Source organism: Nicotiana tabacum, chromosome 2 (genome assembly GCF_000715075.1).
Source record: "Nicotiana tabacum cultivar K326 chromosome 2, ASM71507v2, whole genome shotgun sequence".
Taxonomy (NCBI): Eukaryota; Viridiplantae; Streptophyta; class Magnoliopsida; order Solanales; family Solanaceae; genus Nicotiana; species Nicotiana tabacum.
Window position 1 is genome coordinate 30240121 of NC_134081.1, and position 13141 is coordinate 30253261.

General features: G+C 38.0%; 1 protein-coding gene across 2 annotated transcripts in view; it reads left to right on the forward strand.

The window, feature by feature from the left end:
* The window catches only part of LOC107768693 (sister chromatid cohesion protein SCC4), a 56655-nt gene that overhangs the window by 13873 nt on the left and 29641 nt on the right, over positions 1–13141 (forward strand). The window contains exons 4-6 of one of the 2 annotated variants that reach the window (XM_075232311.1): positions 9826–9942; positions 10181–10673; positions 11604–11642. In XM_075232311.1, coding sequence (XP_075088412.1) covers positions 9826–9942; positions 10181–10673; positions 11604–11642 — 649 coding nt within the window. The remainder of the gene's footprint in view (positions 1–9825; positions 9943–10180; positions 10674–11603; positions 11643–13141) is intronic. The other variant, XM_075232317.1, reaches the window with a different exon arrangement.

A 13141-nucleotide genomic window follows, 5' to 3' on the forward strand; every position in this document is an offset into this window, starting at 1 on the left:
CTCCGCAAAATCACTTTTTTCCTTCTAAAAGCTGGCCAAACACCTCAATTTTTGGCCAAAAACACTTTTGACCCCCAAAAAAACTTGGCCAAACATGCTATTAAACTTCTCCGAGTTCATTCACGTTATACTGATCTTTCTATAACTTACGAAAACCATCAGCTCTTTTGTTTTGATGGGCTTAATCCCGAGGCCTTACCTATTTTCCTCACCTTCTCACCCACCTTTTCTTATCCTTACTCCTATCTACCTAAAACCTTGTCGCCCTACCATACTTTAGCTTGCGACCTACACATATCTATCTATCTATACTACTTGCAACCTTCCTTTTATTTGCTAGCACCATAGATTTCCTTATGTTATTTTGGAACCTCAAGCAAGACATCACGTTGTATCTAACTCTTTTTTACTCTCTTAACTAGAACTCTCGGTACCTGGAAACCATAGGCTGGAAGATATGCTACTGACGACACCACTATCATTTCTGGATACTGAATCACGGTGCTTCTAGCCCTCTATCTGAAGTCTAGACAATTCACAACCTTCTGCACTTGAGTATCTCATACCTTCTTCACCTTTACCTTACTTACCTTTCAATCTCGCATCGTATCTTCTGTCACTTTCATAACCTCCCTTCCACATAGTTGGAATTTACATCCACGCCTTAAAGCTCTACTGTGATACTTGCACCTCTTGTGCATACACAATTCGGCGGAAGCTTCATACTGACTTCTTACGACTCAGCTCTATGGCACGATCCGGAAACGAAAGAAGGGTAACATTTCCTAAATGCCATGTAGTCTCTCAATTATAAGTGTGGCACGCAACACACCTCATAGGTGAGATTCTAATAGGTACGATTTTTTAGACTCCCTAGGACACGACTTGCTCTAATATCACTTTATCACGCCCAAACCTGGGGAGGCGTGGCTGGCACCCGGTGCTTGGGGCGTGACACGTAATTAGATTGTTAGATAAAAAAGTAAACACTCAACAAAGAAACAAATACAAGAATAACAATTGAAAGAAAAACTTCATGCTTTAATAATGGCTAAAAGGGAGTTTAGGCAAGGGGATTTGATCTCGCTTTTTCTTTTTCTGTTGATGATGGAAGTCTTAATAAGATGCTGGAGTTTGCTTCTGCTGAAGGTGAATAAAGTGAATAGAAGACAACAAATAGCTCTTTCCATTTCACATTTGTTATATGCTGATGATACCCTCATTTTTTCCAACCCAAGGTGAGACAACTTAGGTATTTGAGAGTAGTTCTTAATGTGTTTGAAGTTGTTTTAGGGCTACTTGTCAATTGGTCAAAAGGAAGCTTCTTCCGATTAAACATAATTCACGATCTGCTGCTTTTGGCCACTATTCTTGGGTGTCAAACAGAAAGCCTCCCAATACTTGGGATTGCCTTTAGGGGCAAAACACAAAGCAAAATCAATATGGCAAGGAATGTTGGAGAAGTGCTAAAGGAGATTGTCTAATTGGAAGAAACAATACCTCTCTTGGGGGGCGCTTGATTCTTATAAACAGTGTTTTGGATTTAATTCCAACTTACATTATGTCTTGTTTTTCAATGCGTGTTAAGGTGGAAAAGAGAATTGATTAGTTGAGAAGGGATTTCTTATGGAAAGAAAATAAAGATTCCAAGGTTTTTCCCTTGGTAAGGTGAAGTATTGTTATTTGAAAAAACGAGGAAGGAGGACTAGGGATAAAAAAACCCGAAAGTATAAAACAAGAGCCTTATAATGAAATGGTTATAGAGATTTAGTGTGGAAGATAATGCTTTATGGAGGAACATAATTGTGAGATGGTTAATAATAATATATATTGTCCCACATCGGAAAGTAGCTATATAGTACTATGTAAACATTGCATATAAATAGGGCTATTGTAAAAATACTTAAGATTATCAATAATGTAATTTTCCCATTATTTCTTACCGTAATCGCAGTGAAATATGACCAAATGAATGAATGGTGTTCAAACATGGGACCAGTTAATCGGAAAATTTTCCGGTGACCGTAGGTCTGTCCGCTAGAGTTCTTATTCGTCAATGTTGTGCAAAAACCAACACCACCACGAGGTAGAAGTGACCAACCCGTAATTTCTCCTACAAAACCCCTCTCACGCGTCGCCAACAGAAAATTCTCTGGCGAGATTCCGACTCGCATTGGCGCGTGTAGCACTTTTCCAGCCAGTTTTTGACAAAAGTTCTTTAAGACAGTTTGGTCGTCCAGTGATTCTGAACCTATCCATACTATTTTCTTTTTATTCCGATCACTTTGCAATTTTCCTTTGAGCTGTAGTGATTTTTTTTTTCCGGCAGGTAGAATGTTTCCTTCGCATGTTTCGGCGAGATACAATTGATCATTTCTGTTATTTGCTGATATTTTGTTAGACCTCTCTTCAATCCAATAATGCATTTGGGATTTGATGTTCTTTGGTTCTAAATATACTGGTTTTGGGAATTCAAACTTCATGATTACTTCATAGCCCTTAATGGAAAGTTCAAACTATTAAGCTTGGGCTTCCTCTGATGAGTTGTAGTGCAAGAGTCAAGGTATTCATGATCACTTAACCAAACAGGCTAGTGAGAGAGATGAAAAGGCGAAAGCCCTTTGGGACAAGATCGATGCTTAGTTATGTAGTATCCTGTGGCGATCTATTGATTCCAAGTTGATGCCCTAATTTCGTCCATTCTGAACATGTCATTTAGTTTGGGACAGACGATTGGCAGAGGACGTGAATCATAAGGCCTTTACTACCTTAACTTGCTCAATTCATCCACAACATGTCCAGTTACGATCCTCCAAACCTAATTCACAGATGTTTAGGACATCCGAGTTTATTCAAGTTTCCATCAGGCGATCCTGCAATATATAGGCGGCTGATTGGTAAGTTGAATTACCTCACAGTTATAAGTTCGTTTCCTGTGAGCGTTGTAAGCCAGTTTGTGGACTCTTCCTGTGGTAGTCATTTGGATGCAATTGTTCGAATTCTTCAGCATCTAAAATCAGCCCTAGGCAAAGGACTATTGTTTGAGGATCGAGGTCATGAGCAGATCGAGGAATACACAGACGCTAATTGGGCAAGATCCCCTTCTGATAGACGTTTTACGTCAGGATATTGTGTTTTAGTAGGAGGTAATTTGGTGTCATGGAAGAGCAAAAAGTAGAATATGGTTGCACGGTCTAGCGCATAAGTAGAATATCGAGCAATGGCTATGGCAACATGTGAGCTAGTTCGGATCAAACAGTTGCTTAAAGAATTGAAATTTGGTGAAATCAATCACATGAAACTTGTGTGTGATAATCAGTCAGGCTGCCTTTCATATTGCATCAAATACGGTGTTTCATGAGAGTACTAAGCACATTGAGATTGACTGTCACTTCGTCAGATAAATGATACTCTCATGGGATATTATTACTAAGTGTGTGAAGTCGAATACTCAACTTGCAGATATTTTCACCAAATCTCTCACTGGTCCTCGTATTAGTCACATCTATAACAAGCTCCGTACATATGATTTATATGCACCAGCTTGAGGGGAGATAAGATAGATAGTAGTAATATATATTGTCCCACATCGGAAAGTAGCTATATAGTACTATGTAAACATTGCATATAAATAGGGCTATTGTAAAAATACTTAAGATTATCAATAATGTAATTTTCCCATTATTTCTTACCGTAATCGCAGTGAAATATGACCAAATGAATGAATGGTGTTCAAACATGGGACCACCACCAAGAGGAGTTGGAGTGTGGAAAAAGCATTAGAGCACTATGGCCTGATTTTGTACAGAACATGGCTTCAAAATAGGAAATGGAGGAAAAATTTCCTTCTGGCGAAATAAGTGGCTAGGTCATTCCCCTCTTAAAGATCAATTCCCATCCTTCTACAGTTTTACGGTGAGCACCAATCTCACTCTAGTACAAAGCAGGGAAAACTACCATTGAAATCACTTTCAGGAGGAATTTCAATGACTAGGAACTGGGAGAAGTTTCAGAATTTTTCAGCTCATTCTCTTCATTTCAGGTCCTCAACAATAGTGATGGCAAACTCATATGGAATGGACAAGGCAGTGGCTCCTTCACAGTTAATTCATGTTACAAGATGCTTGTCAAAGATAACAATCAGATTTCTTTTTGGATCTTGTAAACAGATTTGGAAACTAATGGACCAGTTCAAGGACAAGTGAGGTTTGTTCTAGTGGTTGAGCACCTCCACCATCAACCAATAGGTTGTGGGTTCGAGTCATACCGGAGGGTAAGTGGGAATTGTTGAGTTGTCCCACATCGGTGAGATTTGAGGTCCTTTGTCTCCTTATATGGTCTTGGGCAATCCTCACCTCATAAGCTAGTTTTTGGGGTTGAGTTAGGCCCAAGGTCCATTTATCATGATATCAGAGCCAGGCCCATCCCAATTATTGTTACCGATGTTGGGCCCCCATTTATGTTGTCCACGCTCTAGTTTGCAGGCATGGGCGTGGGGGGTGTGCGTGTGTGTGTGTGTGTGTGTTGAGTTGTCCTACATCGGTGGGATTTGAGGTTCTTGGTCTCCTTATATGGTCTTGGGCAATCCTGACCTCATAAGCCAACTTTTGGGGTTGTTAGGCCCAAGGTCCATTTACCAGGAATGCTATTGATTCTCCTAATGAGACGAGGTAGAGGAAAAAATGCACTAGTTAAGGTCATGTGTTTTGTGTGGTTGGTCTTTAGAGAAGCGTGCCTGACCCATGATAAGCCGCAAAGAAGAGAGAATACAATTAGTTAACAGATGCCATTTATGCAAAGAACAAGCTGAATCCACAACCACTTGTTTTTGCACTGCTTTGTCACATCTCTAGTGTGGCAAATGCTCTACAGTCTCTTGGGTTTTGAAATTGACCATGCCAAGAGCAACTAAAGATTTCTTGTTGAACTGGAATAAGAGGGGTTGGAACAAGAATGTAAAGAGGGCCTAGTATGCAATCCCTTCTTAGTGCTGCTTTTGACATCAATACTACATACCATTTCAAAAAATAATAATGGCTAAATATCTAACCCCTTAAACTTGGCACATATCTCAGTTTTGCTAATGATCGGATACACCTCAACTGGGCAGGAATGTGTCTCGTGAATATAGAAGTCTGACATAGCTTGAATGTATTTTTCATGCAATTTTAAGCGCGTAAATGGCTTACAATGAGCTGACATGGCTTTCTTTTTTCACGTTTTACTTTTCTTTGATTTCTTCGGTAAAATCTCAACAATGGCACCACCAGCACTACCACTACCACTCTCGTCAGACTTCATCCTCTTCTACGCAAAACCAGCCACCACAAATACACTCAACACTTGCAACACCTCCATTAAAAGAGCTTCAACCATAAACTATTTCCACTGAGAGCAAGCTAGTGCAGAAGATTCTCAAAAATATGTTGGGTGAAGAAGGCGGAAGATCTGGGGAATGGGGAAGGGCTTTCATGGTAGAGGATGCCTTAGAACTAGGTAACACTTGGAAAAAACAGAAGAAGAAGAATCCCTTAGTGATGGTAGAGGCTGTTGCACCCTTGCCGTTTGGGAGATTCCTTAATGGCGGTGGATTAGATAATAGTGGCGGAGGTGGAAAGGTTTTTTTGATTTTCTCTGAAGGAGAAGAATCAAAGGGGGATGAAGGGTGGGGACAAATGTTGTCTCGTTTTTCTTGTTAAGAAGAATAAGAAGGGGCAGAGTGTTGGGAGGTGTAGGTAGTTTGTTTGGTTTTTTCTGTGAAAAAGAAGCATAAGGACAGAAGTGGGAAGGCGGAAATCTATTTTTTTGGATTTTTTTCTAATGACACCTAATTTATTTTTTTCTGCTAATGACATGTGCCTGTACTTTATTTGTTATCTAACATATCATCAATGTGTAAATTACACGGGTTTGATTTCGTTGAGCGAAAAGCTCATAATAGATATATTTGTCTAATTGAGGTGTCCAACTAGTCATTGGCAAAGTTGAGTTGTTTAATTGACATTTTGTGCCAAATTTAAGGAGCTATCTAGTTGTTTGGCCTTTAATAATGGTCAAATTTGAAATTTGGATGAAAAATGTACATTCTTGCAAATTGGCTAATTGAAAACTTGAAATACAAAAATGAAAGTGACTAATTCTCATAAAAAATATCACAAATTTTCGTTACAATACGACTTTGGAAAAAATAGGTATTCAAATAAATTTGACTAACTCTTGCGGCAGGGGGCCTTTCTTCTTTCCTTTTTTTTTTCAATTTTGTCTTACTGGGTCGGTTCGGCCCGGGTACCATAGGCCATGTTCCGATTGGGCTAGGTTAATGGGTCAAAATATGGGCTTGGTCAAGCCCTTCAAGTGAGGGGGTCTAGCCGGTTAGAGGGTTGGGGATTGGTTAGGGGCCTATTTTAAGGGGGTTACATGGGTCGGTTTGTGGGTCGACATGGACCACTTGACAGGTCTAGTTGCAGTTGGCGTATTTATTTTACATTGAACTCAATATGAAAAACTACGTATTGGTAATGCTTGTATTAGACAAGTAAATAACAAAAATGCCCTTTATTTAATTATCTCTTCATATCTCTCAATTGCTTCTAATAATGTTTGTAGTATTGATTCATTATGAGAAGTGGCTGTGGAGATTCGGGGTAGAAGAGCATGCTCTATGGAGGGAGGTCATAGCAGAAAAGTATGATTCCACGGGAGGGGGTTGGAGGACCAAGGCAATCACAACACTGTTCGGGTGTGGCATGTGGAGGAACATCATGAAGAACTGGGAAGCTTTCTATGGCAGCATCACTTACAAGGTGGGAGATGGAAGGAGAATCAGCTTTTGGAATCACAAGTGGTGTGGAGAGGCTACTCTGAGGGTTTCTTTCCCACACGTCTACAGAGCTTCAAACCAGAAGGAATTGATGGTCCAACAAATACGCAAGGAGCATGAAGGGGGATAGTATGGGACCTCTCTTTTAGAAGGAACATGCAAGATTGGGAGATTGCGGAGCTCCAAAATTTATTGGCACTGCTATACGGGCAAGATATGCCCCATCCATCTTATGATTCTTGGAGATGGGGGTTGCGTGATGATGGCTTGTTCACCGTAAAGTCCTTCTACCAGAGTATGTTGGTGAGACAGTAGGCTACTTTCCCATACTCATCGATCTGGATTCCTAAGGCGCCCACGAAGGTGTGTTTCTTCGCGTGGCTAGCAGCGAGGGGAGTGATCTTGACATCTGAAAATCTGCGAAAGAGAGGAATTACACATGTTAGTTGGTGCTACATGTGTAAAAGCTCAGGGGAAGAAGTTGATCATCTTATGCTGCATTGCCCTGTGTCCTGGGGTCTATGAAGGGCAATCCTGAATCTCTTTGGTGTTCAATGGGTGATGCCAAACACTATGGAAATGCTATATAGCTGGGCCGGTTTCCGTAGAAGAAGCAAGCAAAAGGCGTGGAAGTTCGCCCCGTTAGCTCTCATGTGGTTAGTCTGGGGAGAGAGAAATAGGAGAGTTTTTGAGGGGATTGAGTCTTCGTTTTCACATCTTAAGAATAGTCTTTTATCTCTGATCGCTTTTTGGTGCACACATGTAGCCCCTGCTTGTGTAGAAGATTGGGCGTCATTTGTAGGGAATCATGTTCTGATGTAAATTCTCTACTTTTTGTATACTTCTTGTATACGGGAGTTTTTTCTCCCTTTTGATTAATACAATTTACCTTATCAAAAAAAAAAAAAGAGCAATGCAAGATTTATTTATTGTTACTCATATTTTAATATACCTAATTTTAATTTTCCTTCAATTTTTTTTTACTTGATAGACTTAAAATTTATAATTATATACCTAATTTTTTTTTTCCTTATAAAAAAATTATATATAATTTTTAATTTTATGATACTAATTATTTTTACTCCCTTTGTTTTAGTTATGTGACCCTATTTCGTTTTAATATTAATAACCCAAGTGAGTACAACAACAACAACAACAACAACAACAACAACAACCCAGTATAATCCCACTAGTGGGGTCTGGGGAGGGTAGTGTGTACGCAGACCTTACCCCTACCCTGGGGTAGAGAGGCTGTTTCCAATAGACCCTCGGCATCCTTCCTCCAAGAACTCCTCACCTTGCTCTTGGGGTGACTCGAACTCACAACTTCTTGGTTGGAAGTGGAGGGTGCTTACCATCAAAGAAACCCACCTTGTCTACATAGCTTTGAAACAATTTAACTTAAATTTTTCATTTTACCTTTAATGACAAACTTTTATAATAACACAAATGTTATGGATTGTTTAAGACCACAAGTTTCAAAAGTCTTATAGCTACACAAACTTTGACATGTTTAAGATCACAAGTTCCAAAAGTCTTTATTTTTCTTCAACTCCGTGTGAAGTCACATAGGGTTATATGAACTGAAACAGTAGTAGTGTCACATATGATACTAGAAACTAATATTAGATTGGATACGGGATTTAGTTTTATAGGTCAAGGTATTATTGAAAACAAAACTTTATCTAATTTAAAGAAGACACATTTTAAATGGATATATCCAGATTTAAGTATGAAAAACCAAATATGCGATAGCAACTACAATAATCCAATAATGTGATTCACTGGATTACAATCCTTGCATTATAATGCATGCATAACTTGTGCATGAAACAAAAGATCTTTTATTGTATAACCTAATCCCATCGCAAGTTACAAATAGAATCCGTTAAGAACACATTCTCTATGTTACTTGGCTGCGGGTGCAAGCGTCCGATACATATATAGATCTAGAAGTCAGATTTGTCATTTCCTAAATTTTATGATTCAAGGATGCAGTTAAGAGTACGGATATGGGTTTTGAGATACGACTAGTATATATAGAGTATGAGATGCATGTGTGTGTATATACTTGATTGAGAAGTCACTGAACCAAAAGAAATATGAATAATTTGTGTAAATACCTATCTTATTGCACAAGTATATCACGATAAATAGCAAACATCCCTATTACTTTACTTAAATAGGTGCATATCTATATGCAGCCATGCACATACATGCATATATATGTAACCCAAAGATTGTGACTAAAAACCCTGACCAACCTATGCTTCTTTGTGTAGTTGTGGTCAATGCACCTTAAGTGAATTGATCAAATGCGGTGCGTATCCCACACCTTAAAGGGGGTTTTGAAGGATTGTGTAATATAGCAAATTCTATAAATTCCATTAGTCATAACATATATGATCATGGAAGAACTGGCCCAGATATTTAGAAGTATTTACATTACATGAGTTGCAACGCGACTTTTCAATTATCATTACATTGTACAGAATGTCTCAATAACAGGTTTCTCTCTCATTCTCTTTTCGTCCTCCAATTCACAAATTGACCTCATACTGCTTCTTGGAGACGGTCGAACGTTTTGTTTTTCTTAATTCTTGTAGCTTTTGGGATTTCAGCGTTTCCTGCTATTACATAGAGTAATTAATCTTAAATTTATTATTATATATTTGTTGTCCTTTTCTGGTTCCAATTGAGGTACTCTAGTGTCCAAACATGGGTTGTGAAATGAAAAAAGAACTAAAAGTGTTGGTTGGGAAACAAACTGATGGTAGCAAGCATGTATCCACTTGGAGTCCTTCCAGTGTAATCATGAACCTAGTGCCAGGTGTGTCTGTTTGTAATTGTTCCATGACTCGTGTTCTAAATCACAAGGACAGACACCTATATTTTTGATACAAATGATTTCTAGCTTTTGTTTGGTCATCAATATGAGTCATTAACTATATCCTTATGATCTGGTTATTTGTAGTGTTCACTATTTCGCTTCTTCGTGGTACTAGATGTTTTTTGCAACTTCAATCTTGCATGTGCACCTCATGCAATGGGAGAATGAAAGTTCCGTTCAAGATGCTGTCAACAGATGCAATGTAATATGGAAATCTATTGAATCAGAAAAAGTGAGTCCAGTGCTTTACTTCTTTCTCTGTGTATGTGCTGTGGAGTCCTTTTGCAGAGAATAGGAACATTTGTTCCTTTCTTTACTACAATAGCTTCACTTGTGAACATTTTTGAATCTACATATTGAATGGATTCAATACTGAGACAATTTCATACAATTCTTTTTATGAATGCTGATTTTGAAAATAGGGCTTTTGAAGTCAACTGATGTTCTATTTCTTCTTTCGAATTTAAAAGAGACAGCAATGCCTTGGTTTGCTATTTTACAACGAGCTGTTGCATGTATTTTATCTACTCCGGATATGCGACTACAAGAATGCTGCTCAACATGTTGACAAATTGGATGCTGCCATGAAGTGTGATCTACAGAGGACACAACAGATCAAGGAACTGACTAAGGAGCTTGATGCAGTCAATGGAAGTCTTTCTCGTTCTGATTTGAATTACAGAGACAGATCTTCTCTCTCTGGAAGACAAGCTCACCTTGAGGAGCAACTTAATAACTTAACAGGAAATGGCAAAGAATTTTCTGAACCGATATACTTTGGAAGTGTGAGACGGACTTGGGAAGACAAGCTTGAGTTGGCACCACCTCCTATTGATGGAGAATGGCTACCTAAAGGTGCTATTTATGCGCTGGTAGACCTTACAGTAGTTGTTTTTAACCGTCCAAAAGGACTTTTTAAGGAGTGTGTAAAGAGGATTCAGTCTGGCCTGCAAACTATTCAAGGTTGGTTCTGTGAAGCTGGGTGCATTAGGCTCTATATCTTTCACATTGTTTTACATTCAGCCTTCTGTATAGTTAGTACTTGGTTTCCTAATTTGGTCTATGGGTTTCATCACACTTGGCAGCTTTGGGTAGCAACCTTAACTTTCGGGGTAATAGATCTGTCATGCATGTTTCCATATTTGGAGGATTAAGTGATTTTTTTTCCAACCTTTATTCTTTACCATGTAACCAAACTTCGACGATGAATGCTTTTGGTCTAGCAAATCACGGGTTGGTACAATATGTCACAACTCGCCGTACTACTAAATTATACTGTCAACTTAGTGTGCTCCAAACTCTCAATTTATGGCCAATTTTTTTTTTCTCTAAATCTTCCTTAAATCTTGAAATTGTTTGTAATTCCCATGATTCTAATTGACCATCTTAATTTCTTAAACATTGGAACTAAGTTACTTGAGGATCTTCTATAATTTAAGATAGAAACCTATCCTAGAGAAGGTATCAACAATGTTGAATCAACTGATCTAAATGAGCATTCCTCCAGCAATTACATTTTTGGTTAAGACTGCGTGAAGTGAACTCATTATTGTCCATGAACTGAAACAACTATTGTTTAAAGTTTGTTCTATAGGTTCTCTAGTCTTAGCAGTTTGTTCATGGGGTTTACTGTAAATTTTTTGTCCTTGCCCTGGGCCTAGCTAGATGTCGTATTTAGATAGGAACTGGAAATTACTATTAACCTTTCTGTTAAATTTCAATATCGTATCTTCTTGTTGGTAGAGCCTGTAAGTTTTCGTACTTGTCTTGAAATTTTGCAAAAACACACAAATCAGCCCTTAGCTCGAGAATGCGTTCTAGCAATTTATTTTTATTCCATCTGGTTTAGATTCTATTCTTATATCTGAATTCTGAATTGTTATATTCATGCAGAGGAGCTAGAAAAGCTTGGGATTAGTGATGGAGTGAGAGGTAAGCGCGCTTGTTTCTATCTTAGATGGGTTGATGTTTATCTTCCTTAAGCGATGTAGATCATTTAGATATCATCATCACTATTTTCTATCTTTGGTTTTGTTTCTCTTTTAGTTAGAAATAAAATCCTGTCTATCAATTAAGGATAATCAATCTATCTTCTAGCTAGAAAGAATGATAGTTAAAAATAAGGTCTTATTGAGCCCTATCTTTTTGGATAGAGATAGAATTATAGTATTTTCAAGAGTTTTAATATTCTAAAATCCATATCCTATAAATAGGGATTTCATGTACTTTGTTTTGATGGGACTTGATTAACATTTGCTCATTTGGTATTACAACTTCTCTGGTTATCTCTCTCTCCTTCTCTCGTTCTCTTCTCTCCCTTCTCTTCTTTCTCTCATTCCTCTCTCATTCTCCTCAATATCATTCCTTCTCCTGCCTTTTCTCCCTTCTTCTCTTAATAATGCTACAACCTACAATTTGATATCAGTACGGGTGGGTGTCAATCGGTTCAATTCAGTTTTCAAATAGTTCAATTTAGTTTGTTCAGTTTTCGGTTTTTGATTAGGTGAACTGAAAACCCAACCGAAATTAATTCGGTTTTTTCGTTTTTTAAAAGGTTCGGATTGGTCGGTTTTGGGCTCGGTTCCTCGGTTTGGACAAAATAGGCTTCAGGTGTAATTCTTTTCAAAAGTTACCCTTTTCTCAAAAAAAGTGTTATATTGAACTCAAGTATCCACGCAGTGTTTTAAAAGGCGTGGGCGTAAGGCGAGGCGTTTTACATATGCCTCAGCGGGGCGTAAGCCCCATAGGTATTTAGTTTTTAATATTTTATACAATAATATAATGACAGTAAATATTTATAAACAGGTAAAATTGCATAAATATTGAAGAAAACTATATTTATGTGTGCTCCATCTCCACAAAAAACTAATCAAAACAATCTATTATACGTTACTTACAAGCACAAGTAATTTGAGTCAAAGAATAAAGTTTTCTATATGGAGGAACAAAAAGGATGAATAACCTGCAATTTGAATTTTGAATTTGCTGCTATGAAGAAAAATGTAGTTCTCTTTGTATTTGTAAAAAAAATTAAATATTCGTTGATTTTGGGAGATATTAGCAGACTAGCGGACAAGATAAAAAATTGGGAAAACCATGAATTAGGGCTTAAATCAATAAAAAGGTCTTTACTTTTAAATTTAATACTTTTGAGTTCCTTTTTAAACCTTTTGAGTAATTACCAAACTGACTTTTGAGAATTTGGGTATTATATGAAGGACTAATTCAACAAATTTTATTTTAATTTGAAAAAGTCTCTGAGGCTTACTCCTTACTAAAAACACGCGCCCCGAACGCCCGGGCGTACGCCTCTTGAGACTTTCGCCCCACACCATCGCCCCGGGGTGTTTTTGGTACGCCTTGCCCCGGGGCTCGCCTCAGAAACGCCTTTTAAAACAGAGGTATCCAGCAATGACACAAGTAAATGAATA